The 24884-nt window shown below is 41.1% G+C and overlaps 1 protein-coding gene across 1 annotated transcript; it reads left to right on the forward strand.

Annotated features, from left to right (window-relative positions):
• Positions 1–2375: 2375 nt before the first annotated feature.
• Positions 2376–23719, forward strand: FBXO9 (F-box protein 9). The gene is given in 14 exon segments (XM_068557903.1): positions 2376–2752; positions 2755–2840; positions 5823–5912; positions 8421–8574; positions 10801–10860; positions 12271–12370; positions 14359–14489; positions 15283–15397; positions 17920–18038; positions 18236–18326; positions 18909–19004; positions 19456–19549; positions 21131–21282; positions 23130–23719. Coding segments are annotated over 14 exon segments (1770 nt in total). The 5' UTR covers positions 2376–2379; the 3' UTR covers positions 23239–23719.
• Positions 23720–24884: the final 1165 nt, after the last annotated feature.

The raw sequence follows: 24884 nt of genomic DNA on the forward strand, positions 1-24884 counted from the left end.
TGTGTTAACTAGTTATATGAAGTCTAACACTTAACACTTTTTAAATACTGTCACTTGTGTCGTTAGTTATATTGCGGAGGTAAATCATCCTATAAGCATTGGCCCTGAACCACTTTGAAAGAACAAATTGCTTCGAGGTCCTCGATTTAAATTCATATAAATGCCCCAAGCCGAGGGTGCTCAAACTTTAGTTGGAGGCATCAGAATCACCCAGAGAGCTTGTGAAAACAGATTGCTGGGCCCTCTCCCCAGAATTTTGGTGCTGATGCTACTGGTCAGGGAAACCACACTGCCCTAAGCAACACAGTTTTAATTAATAAAGCAGTATTCCTTTCACACATTGTGGATCCTTCTCTGAGTTTAAATTCCCCAGCGCAGATCAATTTTCTCTCACTATCTTTGTTTTTGAAGTCTAAGAACCGAAAAGATTGTTTTTTCCAAGAAGAATCTATGCAAAAGGCCTGAATCCCTCTTTCTTCTTGCTTCTGTTGAAGAAACCTGCAAGATACAGGACAAACTTCCTTAGACTTCCTGTCTCAAATGGGAAAGGGTCATCTGGCCGCTTGGCAAACGTATATAATATTTATCTGCCTTCATGTTTACCTATATAACACCCAAACCATATGGCAAATGAAAATTGAACGTCATTGTCAATGAAAAGATAGGGAGACAGGAGGCAGCCTAACAAATCATATACTACTCCCAGAAAAAGTGATTTTTAAAGTATTTAAAATGATCAGTTTTAGTCAAATTCAGTTGTCCAAGCAACTGGCAAATGGACTGTCTTGATCTACCTTTAACAAGGGTCCACTGGGCTAGTAAGTGGCTTAGGTCAGTAGTCCTAGCCTCGGGAAAATTATAAGTAAGTATTATATAATATGATGAGATAATACAACCCTGTAAAGAAGCCTAGTGGATACAGTGGATACTGACCTAAAATTGAAAATTAGTAGCTATGAAACATAACAGCGTTTTAATAAAATAGGTGCTCAATTTATTGTTAAAAATACGAATTATTATTTCATTAAACTTTTTTATTTGCTAGCATAATAGAAATCATCTGTGCTAACTGACTAAGCATTCAACAAGTTTAATGAAATAGACTCATTCTGAAAATATTTCAATACCCCATTCCTCATTTGCAAAACTGATCTTTTGTATTCATGAGTCACATATAACATTTTCTTCTATTATAAATCTGTACATCTAATCTTTCTCCCCTGATTTAAATTTCAAAATACAGTTTAAAAGAGGTCATTGGAAGGAAAATCATCCTTAAAAGACCTAAGCCCTAGTCTCTAAAAAACTGAAAACTAGTAAATTTTTAGTCCCCGTTAAACAAGAATGTACTTTTTATAGGTAGCTGACTTAGGATGCAAATGAAAACACACCCATCGGAAGGGTGGATTCTAATATTAAAAGACAGCAGTTGGGGCTTCCTTATTGTAGCTCACCATTCTGCACCCCTCCCATCTTTTTTCTTTTTTCTTTTTTTTTTGCCTCTATTTTCTGAAGAAAAATGTACTGCATTACTAAGATCTAAATAAATAGAATAAAAGAAAATAATGGATAAGAGATTTAAACTCTTGTGAACTCGTGGAACCACGAGTAGGATCTTTGAAACCTGATGACTATTAGTACCCCACACCTAGTAGAAACTTTAGAAATTCCATAAATGTTTGCTGAATGAAGGTAAGAAGCCCCAAGACTAGGTTTACACAGAGCAGAGAGCATGCAAAATTCAGTATTTAAAACAATGTAAAGTGTGGGAAAATAATACTCCGCCTGACAAACAAGAGTGCCTTCTGCGGAAATGAAATCAGGTGTTTGGGCTGTAAGAAGCGGAGTCCGGACGGCAAGTGAGGGCTGGCGCTCTACGCGGAACGGCGGACTACAAATCCCAGTGCGCCGCGGGAGCCGTCTCCGCAGGACTCGGGGTTCGGAGCCGTAGAGCCGCAACGTCCTCCCGCGTTGCATGATGGGATCTGTAGTGAGACGGGCGTTGCGGGGGCTGTTTTCTCTCCTCCCGCTGCTTTCCTGAGCGCCTCTTTCTCAGTCTCCAGGACCGTGTCTTTAAAAAAGTTTAGTCGTTATAACAGCCTGTGACGATAGTGGAATTTAACTGTCTCCCTGCAATCCCGGAGTGGGACTCTAACCACAGTCGCCGAGGATCGTATAGTGACCGTCCCGAGCACCCAATTCGATGCCTTCGGGCCGCTTGCCTTAGGGTCTCAACTCTATAAATTTGAGTTAACTCCTGTTCAAGTTTGCGTAAGTTCACTGAGCCGAATACTAGGCTGAGTTTGGCCTTCGGCACCCCGGGCTGACCTCACCCGGGCTGACCTCACCCGGGCTGTCCCTCGCGCACACAGCAAGCGAATGCCCCTCGCCCTCCACAGCGAAGTGCGCGGGCTGCGGAGCAGGGCGGCCCACGCGGGCGGCGGCGGGTCAGCACTGCGCATGCTCGCTGCGCCGGCGCAGGTTTCCGCGGCAGGGGGCATCTGCGCTGCGGCGTCCGGGGTCTCCAGCAGGGTCGACGCTCCGGTGCGCGCACAGTCCTCGGCTTCGGCGGGCCCCAGGTGTCCCTGCGCTCAGCGAGTCCCCGGCCGCCGCCCCAGCGCGCCGCGACCTGGTCCTCTGCCCTGCGAAAATGGCTGCCGTACGCCGGGCCCGCAGTTACTGCCGCTGCCTGGTCCGCTTCTCCGACCGAGAACTCTACTAAGTCCCGCTGCACCAGACGGCAGGAGTAGACACCGGACTCCCGGGGCACCTCCTCGCGGGGGCGGTGCCGAGGGGGCGCCGAGAGCCCCTCGGCCGCAGCCGGCCGGCCCGCCGGCATGGTAAAGCGCCGAGGAGCTCGGGCGGGCGGCGGGCGGGACGGCCCGGGCCTGCGGGGAGCACCCGGGGAAGTGGAGAGGGGAAACGTGCGAGGGTTGGGGGCTGCACGGCTACCACCATCCTGGGGCCCTGGCCTGAGGGTGGCGGACAGTGCTAGGCCTGCCCGCTCCCCGGGGTTCCTTCCTGCCGAGCCCCCCAGCTGGGTCTCCAGGTGAGCAGAGCGGGTTTGCTGGACGGCCGAGAAAAATGCCTCTCGGCCTGCTGAGGGCATTGAACCAATCTCGTCCCTTTAATAAAAGCGAGCGTAGATTGAGGTGAGCCGTCGCAGCATCTGAAATCGGGAGGGAGCCTTGGCAAGTGGAGACACTTGTTGATCGCCGCCCCCCCCCCCAAAAGTCTGCCCACGGAGCCGCCGTTCTGACCCCTTAAGGAGTCCTGGGTTTAGGAGGCACCTGCCCCAGGACGCGGCAGTTCCTGGGGCAGGGTTTTGGCTGGCGGTCCTGGCGGCTTGGGGTTGGAGGGATTTTGTCTCATTACACGGCAGTGAGGGCCCAAGCAGCGTCAGTGCGGTCCAAATGGAGGAACTGAGCAAAGCTCCAGAAATTGACAAAGCAGATTCCATGGGGTTAGTGCGTGCTGGCATATGTAGTCTCTGACCCATGCTGCTTTGCTTTGGCTTCAAGTAAATTGTCCATCCGAGAAACTAATCTCTGGCTAAAGTTGAGTGATTCAAGAGTGAAATGATACCAAACTCATTAGCTTATAGTAGACACCCAAGTGTTTATTGAATACACGAATGGTTGAATGAACTTATTTTATGAAGTCAATTAGGTGAATAGAAAAACACTAATTGACTATGCTTTTAAACTTTCAGAAATAGTTCTCTGACCAGGATTAAGCACTTAACTTTCTGTATTTCATTAGTCCCATGTGTAAAACAGTAAAAGGATGAACACATGAGCTACTATAGTGAAAGGTGATGTTAGGTCAAACTCAGTTATGAAAAACAAAGTGAAAATTTCTGGATGACATCCGAAGACCTACTTGTTTCAAGTGGTATTTGAGTTGAAGAGCATAGTAAAACCCCAAATTTGATGGTTCTTGTTATTGTCGTCATACTGTCAAAATCAAAGTCTTAGTGGATGAGAGCTCTATAAACACAGCTCAAGGGAGAAGAAAGATGCTGTCTGTATTATAGGCTTCCTGTCTCCTTACCTCATCCTTGAGATACGCATTATATATCCTCATGGCATTTTATTTGTTAATTCATTTTTTTGAGCACTTATTATCAGCCTGGCATAGTGCCAGACCTCAGATCTTGATGCCAATGCACTAATTCTAGCGAAAGAGATGAAATCTCAATACAGGTCTTAAGTGCTGTGATACCAGCAGCACAAGTGTAATGGGAAAACAAAAGAGGCAAGTGAAAGGATCAGAATTTGTTTCCTACTGGGATAATCCCTGAGCTGAATCTTGAAGGATGAGTAGCAGTAGCCAAGTGAGGAGGAAGAGGATGCAGGCATTCCAGATGCAGAGAGCAAGCAGCGTGTGCAAAAGCGCGGGGCTGGAGAGAGCAGGGGGAGCTCTTGAAGTCAGTTTGGTGGGGCTGCTGGGCTAGAGGTAGAGGCTGAATTACTGAGATACCCCAGGGACCAAGGTCCCCTTCCATTAGCTGTCCTTAGAGTTTATAGTAATAAAGCAGACCCTTATTTGAGAAGAGAGAGAAATACACTCCTTAGATCTGTAAAGTCAAACCCTTTTATTGTGTAGTTTCCCATCACTGATGATCTGAGTAGGAAAAGCTCTCAGCTTAAAGAGACTTAAAAAAATGTATTTGACAGTGCGTTACTGCTCACATTTTCCAGTTTTCTGGAAAATTATCCGAGGCTCAGCCTTTCTCATTTATTTCTTCACTGATTTAGCCTTTCCAGGGTGCCAAGCACTTTACCATGTACTAACTAGTTCTGCGTCTTACAGGCACCTCTGTTGTAAGTCTGGTTGCCAGAGATAAGATAGGGAGCCAGGCTTGTTTGTGTTGTGCTATGAAGTAGTGCAAGGATATCTGGTTGCGGTGCTCAAGGATAGGTGTTAATACAGACATTTTAGTCCTGGGAACAAATTACAACCCAAATTGGCAATTGTAAAACTTACCATGTTTGGAATGAGTGAAATTAAATCGGTTTTATTATTTTTATTTCTAACTAACCTTCAAAGTCACTTCCCTGATTGCCACATTTCTTTATAGGACTGAACACTTGAAGTGTTGAGCAAGTCTTATTTGCTAATAGGTGTGTTAGGTAATAGACCGCACCTAGGCAACATTTCGTTTTCACTGGAACATAGGATCCAGTTTTATTTAGCAAACATTTATGGAGAATAAAAGGATAAAATGGAAGGAAACTGACCTGAGGCTTCTATTAAGTCCCAAGCCGTGCACAGTAGTTCCAGCCCAGCTTTATTCCACTTTAAGTCAATCCAATATATGAAAATCTGGATTTATAAAAAAAAATAAAATGGAAGGAGCTTCTTTACAAAAACCTTCACTCTTACATGTCTTTGATTTGAATGAGCTTTTCTAGTACATTTAAAATATTATTAGACTAAAGTCATTCGCACATCAATAACATTCCAGTTTGTGTAAAGAAAGGACAACCATATATGGACTATATATGGTCTTAAGAGATCCATGAAACAAAGACTATTTGAACTCTGTACCACCAACTGTTATTTTCTGAAGCAAAGTTGTTCTGACCACCTACCAAAACATTTTAAGCTGGAGCCTAGTGAAGTTGTTTATTCTACAGTATTAAAAAATAAAAGTATCAGATTTTTCTGACTGGAATCATTTAACTTACCTGCGAAGAAGATATTTAGAGAGAGGCAGCTCTGTGTTTCACTGGGCAGGTAGCTGAATAGGAGATGTAGGTTACCGAGGGAAACCCTGTTTGCTTATTCCTGAGCATTGTTTGCTTTCCCCCACTCAGGCAGAAGCTGAGGAAGATTGTCATCCCGACGACGCTGTCAGGGCAGGAGATGATGATGAAAACGAACGCCCTGCTGAGACAGATTTGCAGGCATGTTTCTTCATTTGTGTATTTAGTTCTTATTCTGTTGCTTTCCATACATAAGCAGGAGTTGGTCATAATTATGAAGATTCATAGGTTCTTATTTGCATTGAATGTAGCTGTATGTTCATACCGGGTTTTGGAATACTTCAGTTATACCTATGTTGTAGATTTCTTTTTCTGTGAAAAGGAATATCAGTAATTGCTGCTGTGTAATTCAATATGTGGGTTTAAAGTGTTCAAACCAAGGCATAAGCATGACTAAAACCCATCACCTTAAAGAAGAACATTGACAGATTTGACCACCTAAAAGTTTAAAACCTCTATATAGCAAAAGACCTCCTAAATCAATAGAAATAATTAACTGGAAAAACTATTTACCGTCTAGGGGAAGAGGATTAATATCTCTGATATAGATGTAACATCCTTATAAAAGTAGTAAGAACATAGGATAGAATGATAGGAATGGACAACTAATGGAAAAAATTAATATAAATATTTATGAAACATTAGAAGAGATAAGCAGCCTCACTAATAATTTTTTTAAAATACAAATTAAATCAGCAAAGAATTAAAAAAAAAAAAAAAAAAAGATCAGATTAGCGAATAAAGCCTATTGCTGTCCAGGCTCTGAGAACACTCACGCAGTATACATGAAAGCATAAGTTGCTACAGCTTTTTTGGAGGGAAGATTAGCAATATGGATCAAAATGAAAAACACACATTCCCTTTGAACCAGCAATCCTACTTCTAGGAAATTAATCCTAAGGAAATAATAGGGGAAGTGAGTAAATATACACATACAAAAATGTTTATTGTAGCATTGTTTATATGGAAAAATGGAGTACAACCTAAATATCCAACACTTGTGTTAAGTAATGATGCATCCATACAGTGAAATATTCTGCAGCCGTTTTAATCTTTATAATACTTGTGCCTTTGGAGTGCACCATCTAGTAGACATTAAAAGTGCTGCTAAGACTTCCCTGGTGGTCCAGTGGTTATTAAGACTCCGCGCTTCCAATGCAGGGGGCTCGGGTTCGATCCCTGGTTGGGGAGCTAAGATCCCACATGTTTAAGTCAGAGGTATATGTGTTACATTCGAAATAGGAAGGTGGGAGTCAAAGCAGTGTGAAGAATGTAGAGAAAAATTATTAAAAGCTTTCATGTTTTAAATCTGTACTTTTTAAAAAAAAAGCCAGCACTAATATATACAATCCAATTACCAATGGCCTTCTTTTGGGGGAAGGGCATCCCAGGTTGGGTTCCCAGAAAGCAGACTCCGAGGTGGATGTAAGAGGTTTATTAAGCAGTGCTCTTGGGGTCAGCACCTGTGCCAGGGAGGCAGGGAGCGAAGCCGGAGTGGGTTGGGGGAGCTGGACTGCTTTGCAGTCTCGGTGGACCAGCTCAGTTAATCCTGCGGAAGTTCTGAGGACTTCCTCAGAGTGGGGGAAGAATGACCTTTCAGAGCAGGGTCTTTGATCACTCTTGTTGATCAGTGGTTGGGTGGGGAGCACCTGGGAAGGGGTGTGGTCTCCCTGAGGCCCTGCCGCAGGGCGAGGGCTGAGGGCTGAGGGCTGTTCTTCTGTGGCACTCCCAGCAGTTCCTAATGGGGGGGTCTGGGCAGCACAGCAGGGCCTGCCACAGAGGGGGTTTCACTTTTTCTATGTTTAGATTCTTTTTAATGATATGTATTAGAAAAAATAATTTCTTTTAAAAAAGAGAAAGGTTATTAAAAGAAAGACTTGGGGCTCGCATACAGAATTTTGAGGTGATGTATTCCAAGGGAAGAAATGTTTGAAAGCATCTAAGTTCAGTCCCTAAGTGATGGCTTATATTTTCGATTCCAATTAAAATTTGATTTTCTCATACCATTAGATTTCTCCTGTATAGAGAATCTTATTTTAGGCAGAATTTCACGATTTCTTCAAAGTCTTTTTTTTTTTTTTTTTTTATAAATTTATTTATTTATTTATTTATTTATTTTTTTGGCTGTGTTGGGTCTTCATTGCTGTGTGTGGGCTTTCTCTAGTTGCGGCAAGCGGGGGCTACTCTTCGTTGCGGTGCGCGGGCTTCTCATTGCGGTGGCCTCTCTTTGCTGCGGAGCACGGGCTCTAGGCACACGGGCTTCAGTAGTTGCAGCACGTGGGCTTCAGTAGTTGTGGCTCACAGGCTCTAGAGCGCAGGCTCAGTAGTTGTGGCACACGGGCTTAGTTGCTCCACGGCATGTGGGATCTTCCCGGACCAAGGCTCGAACCTGTGTTCCCTGCATTGGCAGGCAGATTCTTAACCACTGCGCCACCAGGGAAGTCCCTCTTCAAAGTCTTAAGCAAAAAATTATCTTGGAAGATAACAGGTATTTAATGGTAGTATTCAGTAATTTAATAATTTAAAGACAGTGTTTTCTCATCTTAGCATATGTATATGTGTGGACACCGGTGTTGGACCTATTGACAGATTGTTCCAGAGTTGAGCTCCTCTTCCTTGGTGGGTCCTGAAACATTCTTCTCCCCTCAGGCACAACTCCAGAGGTTCCGAGCTCAGTGGATGTTTGAACTTGCCCCAGGTGGAGGCTCGAGCAATTTAGAATCTCGACCTTGGAGAGCAACGAGAGGCTCTTCACTGAGAGCAGCGGACACCAGAGGAAAGCAGGAGCTGGCAAAAGAAGAAAAGTTAAGTGTTATGGGCGTTGTACCTGGAAAGATGGTGACAAGTGTGCCAGGGTATCCATCCCTCACCACTTTTTGTAGGTCTTTGGATGATACATTACTCCTTCTTTCCTACAGGTATACAGTCTTGCCGGAACTCTTTGGTAATATACACCCCTGAGATTCACCTGGTCTAAAAGATAGATGCCTCTGAATCTGTTAACAGAAGCCCGAAAGGGGAAAAAATTGGTTCAAATGTTAACACCTTCCCAAAGGTCATAATGCAATATTTTGTTATATTTTGAGTTGAACAGATTTATAGTGATGCAGTAATTACTTCCTTATCCTGGAAAATTTTGATTGCTTTCTAATGGTTCACCTCTTTCCTAGTGCTTGTTCACACAAAGTACACACAGCCCACCATTTCAGTTTTCACAACATTTGTCCCTCGGTGTCCGTAGATGCTCACCTTCCTTGTATGAAATGGTGCAGCATTTGCGTATAACCACGCACATCCTCCAGTATACTTTAAATCATCTCTAGATTACTTATAATACCTAGTACAGTGTAAATGCTCTGTAAATAGTTGTAAGTACAGTGTAAATGCTGAGTAAATAGTTACCAGTGCGCAGCAAATTCAAGTCTTGCTTTTCAGAACTTTGTGGAATTCTTTTCAAATATTTTTGATCTGCAGTTGGTTGAATCCGAGGATGCAGAGAGCAGGGACGTGGAGAGCTGACTGTATCCTGTTACTCCACAGGGGTTGTCATCTTCATACCATCAGACCCAAGTTTTTCTTTACAAAAATTTGCCGTTTAATAATCGACGTTACCATGATAACTAAAAACTTCCATATTTGTTTTGTTTCATTTTAATTTTGAAATAATCACAGATTCATAGCACAGGGGAGTCCTGTGCACCCTTCCCGTCCTCCCTTGATGGTGACATCTTCCGTAGCTAGACTTCTAGGAAGTAGACCTTGGTACAGTCCACAGAGCTTATTCAGGTTTCCAAGCACTTCACTGTGTGTATGTGTATAAATAGTTCTCTGCAATTAGCCGTGTAGCTTCATGTAACCACCACCACAATCAAGATACAGAGCTGTTTTGTCACCACAAGGCTCCCTCTTGCTACCTTGATAGTTATATGCTCTCTTCCCCACCTCCTCCCCAGCCATTCCTAACTACTGGCAACCCCTACTCTGGCCTCCATTTCTATAATTTTGATGTTCAAAAAGTGTTGTTTAATTCCTTTGAGGCCCATCCCAGTTGTTGCGTGTGTCAGTAGTTTGTTGCTTTTTACCGCTCAGTGTCGTGTTGCATGGTGTTCACGTACCCCACTTTCTTTGACCACTCACCTGTCGAGGGACATTTGGGTTTTTTCCAGTTTGGGGCTATTATTACTAGAACTGCTATGAATATTCACATGCAGGTTTTTGCATGAACATGAGTTTTCATCCCTCTGGCCTAAGAGTGCAATTGCTAAGTTGTACGGTAAGTGCATGTTTGATTAAAAGAAACTGCAAACTGTTTTCCAGAGCGTCTGCACCATTTTATGTTCCCTCCAGCAGTGTATGAGTGATCCAGTGTGTCCACATCCCCGTCACCATTTAGAGTTGTCATGACTTTTAAATTTTAGCCATTCTGATAGGTGTGTAGTGATACCTCCTTGTGATTTTAATTTGTATCTCCCTAATGGCTAATGATGTTGAATATCTTTCCATGTGCTGTTTCCCATCTTTATACGCCCCTCCGTGAAATACCTGTTTGTCTTTTCTGATTGGATTGCTCATGTTTTTACTGTTGGGTTTTGAGAGTTCTTTATGTATTCCAAATACAAGTCCTTTGTTGAATATGTGGCTTGTAAATTCTTTCACTTTGTAGCTTGTCTTTTCATCCTCTTAACAGGGAATTTCACAGAGCAAAAGTTTTAGTTTTGATGAGGTTTAATTTATCAGTTTTTCCTTTTATAGATAGTGCTTTTGGTGTCAAGTATAAGAACTCCTCGCCCAAGTCGCCCAGATTTTCTTTCTTTTTTTTTCTAAAAGTTTTTAAAGTTTCACCTTTAAGTCCTTGATCCATTTTCGAGTCACTTTTTATGTAAGCTGTGAAGTTGAGGTTGACATTCATTGTTTTGCCTGTGGATGTCTAACTGTTGTAGCACCATTTGTTGAAAAGGCTGTCCTTCTACCACCCACACTCATTTTTAGTACAGATTTTCAGAAATTGTTTTTCACTGTTTATTTTTATAGGCTCGAGAACTCTTCCTAAAAGCAGTAGAAGAAGAACAAAATGGAGCTCTCTATGAAGGTAAAAACTCAGGTCCCAGGATCATCTTGTCTTGACAGTTTTGAATAAGAACTCTTTGCTATTCACCAATTTTTTTTAAAATAGAGTATATTTATACAGAACATCAGTCTCTATATTTGAAATTGATTTTTAAAAAATAAAAATTGTATTTTTATATAACCTGTCTCTTTCCAAAAAATATTGCTGAGAAACATCATCATATTGGTAGGATTAGTAAAATAACCTTTTTCTACATTTAGGGTTTAGTATTTATTCTTCATTATTAAAGTCTTAAAAATACTGTTGCTTCTTGAAAAATAGCGGGATATGCTATTGAAAAAATAGGATATGCTCCTTTTATAGGTGAACGTTATTTCAGAGGAGGAGACTATAAAGGATAGATGGAGGAACATGTACATGCTTTCTAAATTCTAATGTACATTTTAGAGAAGGAATACTCTTCAGCCTTAATTGTCTCTTTTATTAGGCCAGTAGAAATGTGTAAGTAAACCAAGTGGTGGGGCTGTTTACCAGATTAGGTTTGTAATTAGCCTTTCATTTCCTGATAGAAAAGCTGTTAATTGGGGCATGGAAAAAAATGCTAGCACTTGAGTGGTTTGAAAATGCCCCCCAAATAACATTTTCAAAATTACTGCATTTATTTGCAAGTTTCTTCTAGGGGTTTTTTCACTCTGGGATATGAAAAGGGCCCAAATGGTGATATCCCGCCACGGTCTTTATTAGCCTGTGAGACTCCTGTCTCCACGTAGTTTACAGTCACTCACCCAGAGTAGCAGAACATGGCAGAGTGGACTGAACTGAACGGACTTCATCTGTGGGGAAGGAACTAGTCGGCTTCTGCAGCCCCAGGTTCTGTGCTGTGTCTCTGTGGGAGAGACTGCTCAGTGTTCTAGCTCTAAACCACCTGGCCAGCAGATTTATTTAAAAACAGGTTTTAAGAGGCAGCTGGACTAAAGGAAGTTGGATTTGAAGAATAAATTCCAAAAAACCCTTCTCCTTATTCTACTCAGGAGGAAACATTTGATTTTCCTCAACTCGGCATCCTAGAAAGAAGTTTGCTTAAAGGTGTTTTTGTTGGGGCTGCAGCAGTGGCATTTTCAAAGCACAGAGAAAGACAGCCACATATAAGATCATTTCTGACAATATGTGAGAGGCAGAGGGAAAAGATGGGCTAAAAGATAAGAGTAAAATGCAACATCTTAAGTTTCTATAACGTGAGAGCTTTAGAAAAAGATTATTTCTGACTAGTAGGGTTTGGAAATAAGTTTGCTCACTGCTACTGTTGCATGTAGAAAAAGGGAATTTGGCTGTTTATAAAGAAAGTTACCAAATTAAACCACAGTTAGGGTAATCAAAGGAAATGACAAAAATGTTTGGTCATAGCTAATTTAGCTTTATTTTTTCTTTTAGCCATCAAGTTTTATCGTAGGGCTATGCAACTTGTACCTGATATAGAGTTCAAGATTACTTATACCCGGTCTCCAGATGGTGATGGCGTTGGAAACAGCTAGTGCGTACATAATTTGATAGACAGTAATATATAGAGTTTGTTAAAGTTAAGCATCTTTGCCCTGTTGACTCTTAACATGATAATGATAAGAAGACGGTGCTAATTCTGTCGTTATATAGTCTTTAGTATAAAGACTTGTTTATAAAGTTGTAGAAATTTTTTAATTAGGGAAATTTTAAGAGTAAAGTATAGAAATGCATATTTTAAACAGGTGTAACAAAAATTAGGTGATGAAAGAGTTTTTTTTTTTAAATAAAAGCAGTGATTACTGAAAGTAAATTAAAGGACACATTTCAACTTTCTGAAACCTATAAAGTCAAAACTATTAAAACGTGATCAGGACAAGCCTGAAAAATGTTAATGGTTGAAATTGGGTACATAGTGTTTTATTACGCTAGTCTTTCTCCTTTTGTATCCGTTTGAAACGATACATCTTTTAAAAGGCTTTTTATTAGGAAAATGCTGGACTCTAACGAGACTTTGTTGTAGATAGAATACTGTTAAGACTGTAACATTTGTTTAAAAACACGGGGGCCGGACATAAGCGCTCCTAAGAGAAACCGTGTTTCATCGTAGCACAGATGCCATTGGCATCACGGGCGTGGAGTAGCACTGACTGTTTATATGGACAGAGACCAGGAGAACATATTTTTAAGCCAATACTTTTGAAGCTGTGTGTAAAACAGTTTTAAAATTGTATTGGCTTAACCCCTCTCTCTCCCAAAGCGAAGGGAGTCTGTCCCCACAAGAGGATGTCAGGTTTAAAATGAGCGGTACATAGAAAAATAGAATTTTGGTGATGAGATATTATATTACTTCTGCCATGAAACAATTAAGAGGTTACCTTTATCGATAACTTAACGTTGATTGCCGGTGCTGTTTAACTGCTTATAGTATTAACACTTAAGCTTTGGCTAAGCCATATTAAAAAAATCCTGATGAAGTCAGCATTTATTGTCTGTTTGGGGCTGATAATATTGTTCACTAAATTAGATATATAATAACGTGAGGTAGTTCATACTCAAAAGGACTCATTTGGGCTTTTTCTAAACCTTCTTTAAATTTGGGTAGAGTCCTTTAGACCCAGCTCTTAGCCAGTTGTGTAAATAGACGCCAAGTGCTGTTAAGAAAGGTTGTAGTAAAACATAAAAGAAACATTTCTTTCTCTCCCGTCCTGTTACACAAACCCAGATGCTATGAAAGTTCTTTAAGGGTACAGTTTATTTTCTTATCAGACTTAACAGGCCCTAAAAGCCTCTGCTGGTTTTTTTTGCCTTCTGTAAAAAGCTGGTAGCACAGCCCTGCAGTCCGTCTAGCCTCAGCCACATGTGCCCTTTGTTGTCTTATTATAATAAGCCCATCCTGGTTTTCTAACTTCATCCTCATCCAACCTTTTTGTAGGTCTGATCATTTTTAAGGTTACTGTTAGCGAAAATGGAAAGCTATATATTTTTCTAGAACTCTATGTATTTGTTTATACTGATAAATTATTTGTGGACCCTGCTTTTTAAAATTACATATTTTCCTCTCTAAAGGTAGGGTGATAAGGCACATACGTTAGAAAACCCTTGGTAAGTAAGCACCTCAGATAACATTTGTATATTTTATTTTTATCCAGTTACAATGGATTATGGTCACTTAAAAGGATATATTTACGTAAGATTTTAAAAAATCATTTGAAAGAATCTTTTTACTAATTCATGAAATCTCTATTTACCATAAAACTAATTAATTAAATCTCACCACCTGTATCCAAAAATTCTAATTCTTTCTCTGTGGGAATTAAAATTGCTGAAGCTTTTTTCTTCAAAAAGTTGGTATGGTACTCCTTTGCAAGGCAGGGTAACCATTTATCATATTAAAAAAAAAAAAAAGTAGTAAGAAGTTTGCTTTTAGATGACTTTTTCTAAAGCAGATTTTGAAAGTACTGTGGAAAATCATTTTCTAAGCGGTGGCACTGCGTTCACTCACCTCCCGTCTTTTCTCAGCATCGAAGATACTGATGATGACAGCAAGATGGCAGACCTCCTGTCCTGCTTCCAGCAGCAGCTCACGTTTCCGGAGTCTGTGCTCAAACTGTGTCAGCCCGAACTTGAGAGCAGTCAGACTCACATCTCAGGTGTGACTTCATGGTCGTTATAACTCAGTGAGAAATACTTTTCCTTAGATTTACGTTTTCCAAACTTACAAGGTCAGATAGCTTGTCAGACAGTTGCTCTAGTTCGAAGTATGGTGGGAGATCTGATTGTAATTAATTTGTGCATACTGATAAGCTCTTCAAGATCCGAAGTACAGTGGAGTTTGTAGCACAGTCATTAAAGGGTGCCGTTCTTTTTCCAGTGATGCTCTGCGAGGGTGCATGTGTGAGTTGGGGCGGCCCTCAGAGAACTGGGGGAACGCTGGCATCATCAGGCACTTCAGCCGAGTTGGGCGGTAGTCCTGAGATGGGCTGAATGTTTACAAATTGATGGGGTTTTTTTCTTTTCATATGTTAAATGTTGTTTAATTAGCTATGGGACTTCCCAGAGGAGGACAATTGAAAATTTCCCAGGAGATGGAAATAATTTTTTAATGTTAACAAATGCATACGCACGCATACATACTAGACTATTTTTCTAACGTATCTATTTTTGTGTATCTTGATGATGAAATGATCTTCCAAGGGAAAGGGGTACTTTATAAAAATACCTTCGGATCGGTTCAGTACTGAAAAAACAAAGATATTTTGTGTCTTGATGTTAGGAACCATTATTACTTCTGGGTAGTTAAATATACTTGTGCTGTAGCTCTGAGCAGTACTGAAGGTGCGGTTTATAAAATTTAAGGAATACATAAAGATATCTGCACGGAGAATGTGACAGCAGAGTGATGTATAGGAAGGAGAATCACTGAGAGGATAGTTTCCTTTGCAGCGCTGCCGATGGAGGTCCTGATGTACATCTTCCGATGGGTGGTGTCGAGCGACCTGGACCTCAGATCGTTAGAGCAGTTGTCACAGGTGTGCAGAGGATTCTATATCTGTGCCAGGTACTTACTTTTTTTTTTTTTTTTTTTTTAAGCAACTCTGGCAGTGGTGAGAAACATATCAACAAAGTGAAAAGACAACCAATGGACTGGGAAAAAATATTTGCAAACCATATATCCGATAGGAGGTTGATATCCAAAATGTATAAAGAACTCATACAACTCAATGCAAAAAACCCCAAATCTAATTAAAAAATGGACAAAGGACCTGAATAGATGTTTTCCCAAAGAAGATATACAAATGGCCAACAGGTACATGAAAAGTTGCTCAACATCATTAGTCATTAGGGAAATGCAAATCAGAACCACAGTGAGATATTAGCTCATGCCTGTTTGAATGGCCATCATCAAAAAGACAAGGTAAATGTGGAGGTAGAGAAAAGGGAACCCTTCCGCACTGTTGGTGGGATTATGAATTGGTATAGCTACTATGGAAAACAATGTGGAAGTTCTTCAAAAAATTAAAAATAGATCTACCATATGATCCAGCAGTTCCACTTCTGAATATATATCCAAAGGAAACAAAAACACTAACTTTGAAACATATCTGCACCCCATGTCCATAGAAGCATTATTTACAATAGCCAAGACATGGAAGCAACCTAAGTGTCCGTGGATGGATGAATGGATAAAGAACATGTGGTATATATAAACAATGGAATATTATTGAGCCATGAAAAATGCAGAAATCCTACCATTTGTGACAACATGGATGGACTCTAAAGCCATTATGTTAGGTGAAATAAGTCAGAGAAAGACAAATGCTGTATGATCTTACTTACATGTGGCGTCTACATAGAAAAGGAGAATAGACTTGTGGTTACCAGAGGTGGGGGAGGGAGGAAGGTGGTCAAAAGGTACAAATAAGTACTAGGGATGTAATGTACAACATGATGACTATGGTTACCATCGCCATACGATAGAGAGTTGTTAAGAGAGTAGACCCTAGGAGTTCTCATCGCAGGAGACCTTTTCTTTTTATTGTATCTGTATGAGATGATGGATGTTCACTAAACCTATTGTGGTTTATTTCACAATAGATGTAAATCAGACCATTGTGCTGTACACCTTACATTTTTACAGTGATGTGTGTCAAATATTTTTCAGTAAAATTGGGAAAAGAGTTATACTTTTAAAATCTGGTTATGTGAAGAATAATCATAGTTTAGTGTAACTTTATTTAGGACAGGTAATCCTTTATGAATGTCTTATATAAAAATAAATACTTTATCCTTAGCATCTAGAACTTTTTTATAACTTTATGTAGTTCTTAAAATTCAGATGCATTGTTTTTAAATAACCTGATTTCATTTGGAATCTTGTGTTTTGGGTAAAACATTTGAATTACTTTAAAGCCTTTGGGGTTTTTTTGGTGATTCTGTGTGCATTTCTGTTTAACAAGTACCTATCAAGCACCTAGTAGATTGACCCAGCCTTTTGAAATTGGGGTCTCTAGCACTGTTAATTCCATTAACTTTTCTTTTAATTACACATGAGAAAACAAAAAGGGAATTAAGAAAATAAATTTTCAGGGGTAGGATAAAACTTGGTTATAAAAGTATTCGTTAAAAGAAAAAAATTTAAATACGTTGCAGTGTAAGTTTGGGGGGTTTATCTCTTTTTGCAGTCTGGCTTCAATATAAGTAATTCCTACATCTTTAAAACTGAATGTTTTCAGTTAAAGATGGCATTAAAATTATTTTGAGTCGTATTAGAACCATGTCAGTTGCTTCGCTTTTTGCAGTAATCCCATGACAAAGTCTTGTTAGGGTTAGGGTTGGTGCTCTCTTCAAAGCTGATCTCCAGTCTGACCGTTTCACTGTTTCTCCGAGTACCATTCTGGCTCAGCCACCATTAGGCCTGGTCTGGATTATGGCATTGGCATCCTGTGTGGTCTCTGGGCTTCCGCTCTTACACACCGGGAGCACATTCTCCGTAGACCACCAGAGTCATCTTTTAAAAGCATCAGTCATGCTCAGAACCCTCCAGTGGCCTCCACTTCACTCAAAGGGCCACTCCCGCCTGTAGACCACTACGTCACCTGCCCCTGACCGCCTCTCCACGCACGTAGTCTGCACTTCACCCAGTCACTTTGCTGCAGCCACGTGATCCTGCTTGCTCCTTGTTGAACACGCTGGCCACACTCCAGCCCTTGGGCCTTGCATGCTGTGGCTTCTGCCAGGATACCCTTCCTCGTCACCGTAGACACCTGCCCAGAAAAAAATAGTCTCTGTTTCCCCACCACCATCGTCCTTGTCCTTTTACTCTGCTTTGTTTCTTTTCGTACTGAGCACACTACCTGAAACTTTTCTCTCGTTTTCTTCTTTTTTGTTTGCTTTCCCTGTAAAAGAGCAGGGCCTTTGCCCTGTCCATCAGTCTGTCCCCAGTGCCCAGGACAGTGCCTGGCCGGCACTCAACCAATATTGCCGAATAGAAGATGGCTGGTGGCAGGAATGCTTCTCGTGTCTGAGTGCGGATAGGGACTCACCTGTTATATGTATTGATGTTGTGCTTTTGTTACCTAGAGACCCTGAAATATGGCGTTTGGCCTGCTTGAAAGTTTGGGGCAGAAGCTGTATTAAACTTGTTGCATATACATCCTGGAGAGAGATGTTTTTAGAAAGGCCGCGTGTTCGGTTTGATGGTAAGTTGAACTCTTTAGAGCAATGGTGACCTGTTGTGCTGATTTTGAGAAATACACAGTCTTTATTTTCTATAACGGAGCTGAGTACTATAAGTATATTTAAAGGAAACCACAATAAAAACAAAGCTGGAAACATGTTACATGGTTGTAAAAGTTTTTTATTATGTTCTTTTTAAAAAACCTGTTTCTTTTTATAGGAGTGTATATCAGTAAAACCACATATATTCGTCAAGGGGAACAGTCTCTTGATGGTTTCTATAGAGCCTGGCACCAAGTGGAATATTACAGGTACAACTGTAGTAAACTGAGTGAGTGAAAAATTCTCTCTCTCCAAGTATTGGTTCGTTAGTTATTGGGCATCTGTTCTTTGTGGCTTTTGCATTTATCCACAAAATGGCCCTCGGTATTTTCATCCAGTGTTATAACAGGAACTGCACTCAAAGAACCAGTAGGTTAAGATAAATCAGTTAATTCCTCCTGGCCTCTAAACCTAAGAATTACTATAAAGTAATTTTAGAGCTCCTCCTTGTCTTCTGCCTTGTCAGATAGCTTGTGCTGTTATTCAGGCTTATTGTTCACCAGATATTAGTGTCGCTGAGAAACAAGTAGGCTATGGTAACTGCTCTGTAATAGCATTGGGCCTCACTTTTGTTTGACATTAGTTAGTGCTTTAGGGAAAAACACAGATGCTTTGGTTCTCTTCTGTTGGCCTCACAGGTCATGTTTGTGTCAGTGATGTTTTGCCAGTTCTTTGGTCCATGGTATTTCCATTTTGGTTTCACAGCTATGAATAAATAGGTTTCGGTACCAGTAAATAAGGATGTGTTTTATATTCGCATGTGGCGTTTTGGTGTTTTCCCTGTTCCACAGGTACATAAGGTTCTTCCCAGATGGCCACGTGATGATGCTGACCACCCCTGAGGAGCCCCAGTCCATCGTTCCGCGTTTAAGAACCAGGAATACCAGGTAGTGTCTTTCTGTAGTTTTCTATCCAGTCCACATTTTAGGTGGTAACTTGCAGATTATGTAACATAATACTGGATTAAAGAAGCAGTCTTCTGGGGCACTTGTGAAAAATACCAATCCCGGGAATTCCCTGGCAGTCCATTGGTTAGGACTTGGCAGTTTCACTGCAGAGGGCCCAGGTTCAATCCCTGGTTGGGGAACTAGGATCCCACAAGCTGTGTGCAGCATGGCTAAAAGGAAAAAAAAAACAAAACTGATCCCTGGGCCTCTCCCTAGTGATGTCCCTCAGTAGGTCTGGGGCCTTGGAAACTAGGTTTACTCGCATCCTAGCTGATTGTCCTCAGACAAGTTGAATAAACACTTCTAACTAACCCATTACTTTCTCGATTACTTAAATAAATACACATTACTGATGAATAGATTTAAAGTGTTGGTTTTTTTTAATTTTTAGAACTGATGCAATTCTACTGGGTCATTATCGCTTGTCACAAGATATAGACAATCAGACGAAAGTATTTGCTGTGATAACTAAGAAAAAAGAAGAAGTGAGTATGCAAGGTGGAATTGGCAGTTTTCTTTTAATTTCCTTACCCTGCTCATTCAAGCATTCTTGATTAGAAAGGTTAAAAAATACTGTTTCATAATTTATACAAAATGGGTGTTGACTTACAGCATATCTCTGAGGAGAGCTGGAGGGTTTCTATAATGTGGTTATTTTTTATTGGATCAACTTATTTGTTCTTCTCCAAGTTTCCTTTTCTGGTCCAGGTTTTTTATGCATGAAAACGTAAAGCCAAAGTAACTATTAGTTATTCCTGTGAAATAACTAGTACAGTTATATATGACTATGTTTTTTGCTTTTCTCATTTTGAATCCTAGGAGATTTTCTTCCTAAACGGACTCATAGAGATAATTCTTTCACAAGGATATTTTTAGAATTTCAGTTTGTACTGGAAATAAGCTGAAGTGAGATAATTTCCTTCTTCCTTTTCTTGCAAAAGGAAAAAAAAAAAAATGCCGAGCAAATACGATGGCTGAATTATTACATTCCAGAGTATTTTAAATTCTCTTAACAGATTAAGGGGCTAATTTTTTCCACAACTTTTCTCCATGTGCCTTTTTTCAGTCATGGTTGAAAACGCTAATGTGTACTCAAGAAGTCAGTTGTGAGGTAGTTAGAATAAATACTTGCCTGGTGCTTTTATAATTAATATAGTTCTTGAATGAAGTTTCTCTTGTGTTAAACACCCCCCATCCCTCCCACCCCCAGCACCATGTATGGGAATAGTTAGGGCGGGTTTCATCTGTGAGTCCTGTGGCCCTTGGCTGTGGCTTCCCCGGCTCCCTCTGGCTCCCAGAATCGGGGGCAACAGTCTGAGGGGCGGAGTTGCTTGCTATCACTGTGACCTTGGCCGTGAGTTTCCTGAGGTTAGAGCTGGGGAGTCGTGAGGCCCTAGTTGTTTAGATTTTATCTAATAAGAGAGTTTAGGGACTCCCATGCTGACGACCAGTTTTCTCTGCAGAATATGACTCAGTGAAGCCGTGCGTAGTGGCGACATTCTTGTGTTTTTAGCAGTATTTACGGAAGTGTGATTCCAGTGAACCTTGTCACATCTATTTCTCCGTTGACTATTTTACTGTTAACGCGAAGGATCAGTTATACTCAGTGCTTTTTCTGCAGCCTTCACCAGTTTATCACTTTCCCTCTTTAAAAATTCCCAAGTGTTTTCGAGTAGAAGGAAATACTAGGCTTAGAGATGGGAGACAGGAGCTTTAGTTCGCATCTCTGACACTGGCCCTGGGCTGCCCGCCCTGGGTCCTCATCCTGTCGGCCATCACATGGCAATGATGCGGTCGCACGTCACACCTGGGGTTGTTGTGACGACTGACTGAGATGGTGATGACGGAGGGAAGAGCCTTCTGTGTTTAGGGTCCTTCGTGTACTTCCAGGCACTCACACACATTCTCAGTTGATAACCAAAAGAGCTGTTTACTCTGTGCAGATAGTATGTACCTTAACATGTTTCTGAGGTATTTACATATAGATGTATAGCACCATCCGTCTCTCTGTCTCTGTGTCAGTGAAGTGAGGCCTCACTGTTGCTCATGCACCTCTTCTTTTACAGAAACCACTTGACTATAAATACAGATATTTTCGCCGTGTCCCTGTACAAGAAGCCGATCAGAATTTTCACGTGGGGCTCCAGCTGTGTTCCAGTGGCCACCAGAGGTTCAACAAACTCATCTGGATACATCATTCTTGTCATATTACTTACAAGTAGGCGAATGCAGTAAAAATCCCAAGGTTACAGACTAGATGTGTCCTTCCTGTTCAGCTGAGGGACTCAGATAGGGTTTGATTCCTCAGAGTTAACGTTCGATTGCAAAGAAAAACCACAGCATGATAATCCTGCAAACCAAGGAAACGGCCAACTGGAAAAAAACTAAAAGTGGACCAGGAAGTGGAGCATTCAGAGCTCCTGCCCATTGCCCATGGTAAAGCGAGTGGGCACCTACCCTGTGGGGTTGAGAGCAGCTTCCGTGCGTGGATGGTGCCTGGTCACTAAGCTGTCCGTGCGTGACTTCATTCATTGGCTTACTCAAGGCAGTTGTAAAGCACCAGACCTTTCTTCTCCCGTGTTTCAGTCTTATCATTTTTCACCTTATTTCCATTTGGTTTATCCCCAGGGATTATACCCAGATTTAAAATAAGTTGTAGTTAGGAAAGTAAGTCTGCTGAAAAGATTTCATGTGTTCCAAAGCCAAATCTATTAGTGGTTCCTATTTAAAGCTCTTTGTCCTATGAGTTAGGATTTACTTGTATGAAATAATTAATGAACAGATGAGAATGTGTGAGAAAGGAACAGTGCAGAAATGAGTAAAGTTAAAAAAAAGGAATTAGGAAAGTGAAATGTCAGTTCGTGTGGATACAGATGTTAGCTGTTGTTAGGTTTGAAAGAACACCGGTGTGTGCCCGAGGGTCTCCATGCCAGTCGAAATCAGAATTCTGAGAGGCAGGTTGTGAGGTCAGCTTCCATTAGCCTCCTTCACGACCTCGACCACGTTGTTGAAAACTTCCTCTGTCACATTTCCATCTTATGAATAACTCTTCCCACTCATCTGGGAGGTCCTGACAGCTGAGAAAGAGCATTTTTCTCTCTTCTCATCCTTACCTACTGGTCCTACTATCTTCTTTTTGCTTCTCTGAGTAATTTGTAAAGTGGAATCTTTTCTTTTTTTCTTTTCAAAGAAAGAAACCAAACCCAGAAGTAGGACCAAGCAAATGAAAAGCATCACATCTTAAGAGAAAAAAGTGACGTCATTTGTAACTGCTAATGATCACGTTGACTTCCTTATAATAATATCTATAAAGTCACTTGAATTTTGTTTTTGTTTATTTCTCCTTTTTTGTTTATTTCTCCTTTTTTGTTTTTAGGAGAAAATTAAAAGCTGTGGTAATATAACTCGTCACCTGCTTCCCCTCCAACCTGAAATTATGCTGTTGATCATGCAAATATGAACTCATTAAATTCTCTTCTAGGATTATAATTCTTTCTAAAATACATTTTAACAAGAGCTTTACAAAGTCTATAGCCTTTGACTTAGAAATTCTGCTCTTAGGGATCTGTTTTGTTTTGTTCATATTCAAAAATATCACAGCATCATTTTTAATTGCCAAATATTGAAACAGCCTACATCTCCAACAAAAGGAGAATTAAGTAAATGTGGTATAAGCAGACAGTGAAATATTATGCAGCCACAAAAATGGCTTCTGAAGAGTATTTAATGACGTGAGGAAATGCTTATGTCATAATGTTTAAAAAAGCAGGATGACAAGTAGAGTATGAGCTCAGCAGTAAAGTTTGATAGCAAGGTTGAAGTGCCTGGAAGAAATGCTTCATGAGGCCGTATCTGGGTGATGGGATGATGAGTGATCTTTCTTTACATTTTTCTAAATTTTTCAAATTTTCTGTAATACACTATATTATTTAGAATTGACTGAGGTGAATTAAATTTTAAAAAGGCTAAAGCCTAAAATAAGCTCCTCCCCCCGCCCCAAATAGGCAAGGATTTCAAATGAGTTGATATCTCCTGCTAACGAGTGATTCTGTGCTTTCTCTCCAGATCAACTGGAGAGACTGCGGTCACAGCTTTCGAGATCGACAAGATGTACACACCCCTGCTGTTTGCCAGGGTGAGGAGCTACACCGCCTTCTCCGAGAGGCCCCTGTAGCCCTCACGTCCGCCCCTGCCGCGATGCATGAATAAAAGTATATAGAGAAACAGAGCACCTAAGTTATAAATGTACATATATTATATATATATGGAATTGGAACTTATTTTACATTGTTGGAGTTCTTTCAAGAAGAGTATAAATTGATTATTTTTTTTATGTAAAGAGAGAGTTGATTCTTGGGGAGTTTGTTTTGAAATTATTATAAGTTACAGTACATTTATGTTGTGAAAAACCACATGAGATTTAAATCATGCCCTTTTTCAAGCAGATTTCTGAGCAGATTCTGTCACATAGGTCGTCTTCTGACTGATCAGCCCAGTATTTAAATGCATCAGGGGAGCACCCCACGGGATCAGCATTTATTTCACGCGTGACATAGTGTCTTTCACTAAAGGCTCAAAATGTGAACGCCTGTTCTGGATTTGTTTGAAACTTTGACCAATAAAGATCATAAATAAATGTTTCTTTCAAGAAAATATATTTGGACAGCCTTTTTAAAATGTCAGAATGATAAACAATCCTAAGGTAGCCAGTGAAAGCTTACGAATGAATGAGCGCCTCTTTCGTCTTGGTCTTCATACACAGCCACAGACTATAGTGTCTGTACTCTGACCCAACCCAGGCCCCCTACAGATACGTGACATTAGGTGAGAAAGGGTGACTCCCTCGGGACCAGAACTCTTCAACAAGCTCAGCCAATCGTCTTTGTTCCTAAAAGAGCAGGAGCGGATCATATAAGCCCAGGCCTAACTCTCTCCAGAGCTAAAGTTGGGAGAGAGCCAGCCACCAAGTGAACCGAATGTTACTGCCCTGGCAACAACGCTATGAGTAATTTCAGAGTTTGCATCTGGCACATCTCTACCAGATTCAGGTTTGGTTTTGGTGGTTCAAATACAGCTAGAGTTGAGTACCCGTGTACTTTCAGAAGTCAACAGCTGCAGCCAGGATTGCTTTCAAGTTCATAGTGACTTTAAAAGATGCTTTGGGGACTCAGCTGGTGGCGCAGTGGTTAAGAACCCGCCTGCCAATGCGGGGGACACGGGTTCGATCCCTGGTCCGGGGAGATCCCACATGCCGCAGAGCAACTAAGCCCGTGCGCCACAACTACTGCAGCCCATGCGCCTAGAGCCCGTGCTCCGCAACAAGAGAAGCCACCGCGGTGAGAAGCACGCACACTGCAAGGAAGAGTAGCCCCCGCTCACCGCAACTAGAGAAAGCCCGTGCGCAGCAACGAAGACCTGACGCAGCCAAGAAAAAGATGCTTCGTAAGTTCCCACAATTCAATGTGGGGCAGGCCTTTTAAAAAGCTAATATATGTTATGTTAAAGATGAAAACTGGACTTCCTTGGCGGTCCAGTGGTTAAGACTTCACGCTTCCAATGTAGGGGGTGCAGGTTCAAACCCTGGTGAGGGAACTAAGATCCTACGTGATGCGTGGTGCAGCCAAAAAAGATGAAAACCACCCATCCGGTGTGTGTTTAGGAAAAAAAAGTTCCATTTAGGTTGGCTTTTTGCAGCAATCTGAGAAATGAGAAATGTGGGCATGTCACAGGAAAGTGTAAGCCGGTGGATGCCGTGTGCCATGCTCAGCCTCGCCGGGATGGGTGAGCCAAGACCGGAGCTAATTAACTCCCACTTAATCT

The sequence above is a fragment of the Eschrichtius robustus genome, chromosome 12, assembly GCF_028021215.1.
Source record: "Eschrichtius robustus isolate mEscRob2 chromosome 12, mEscRob2.pri, whole genome shotgun sequence".
Lineage (NCBI taxonomy): Eukaryota > Metazoa > Chordata > Mammalia > Artiodactyla > Eschrichtiidae > Eschrichtius > Eschrichtius robustus.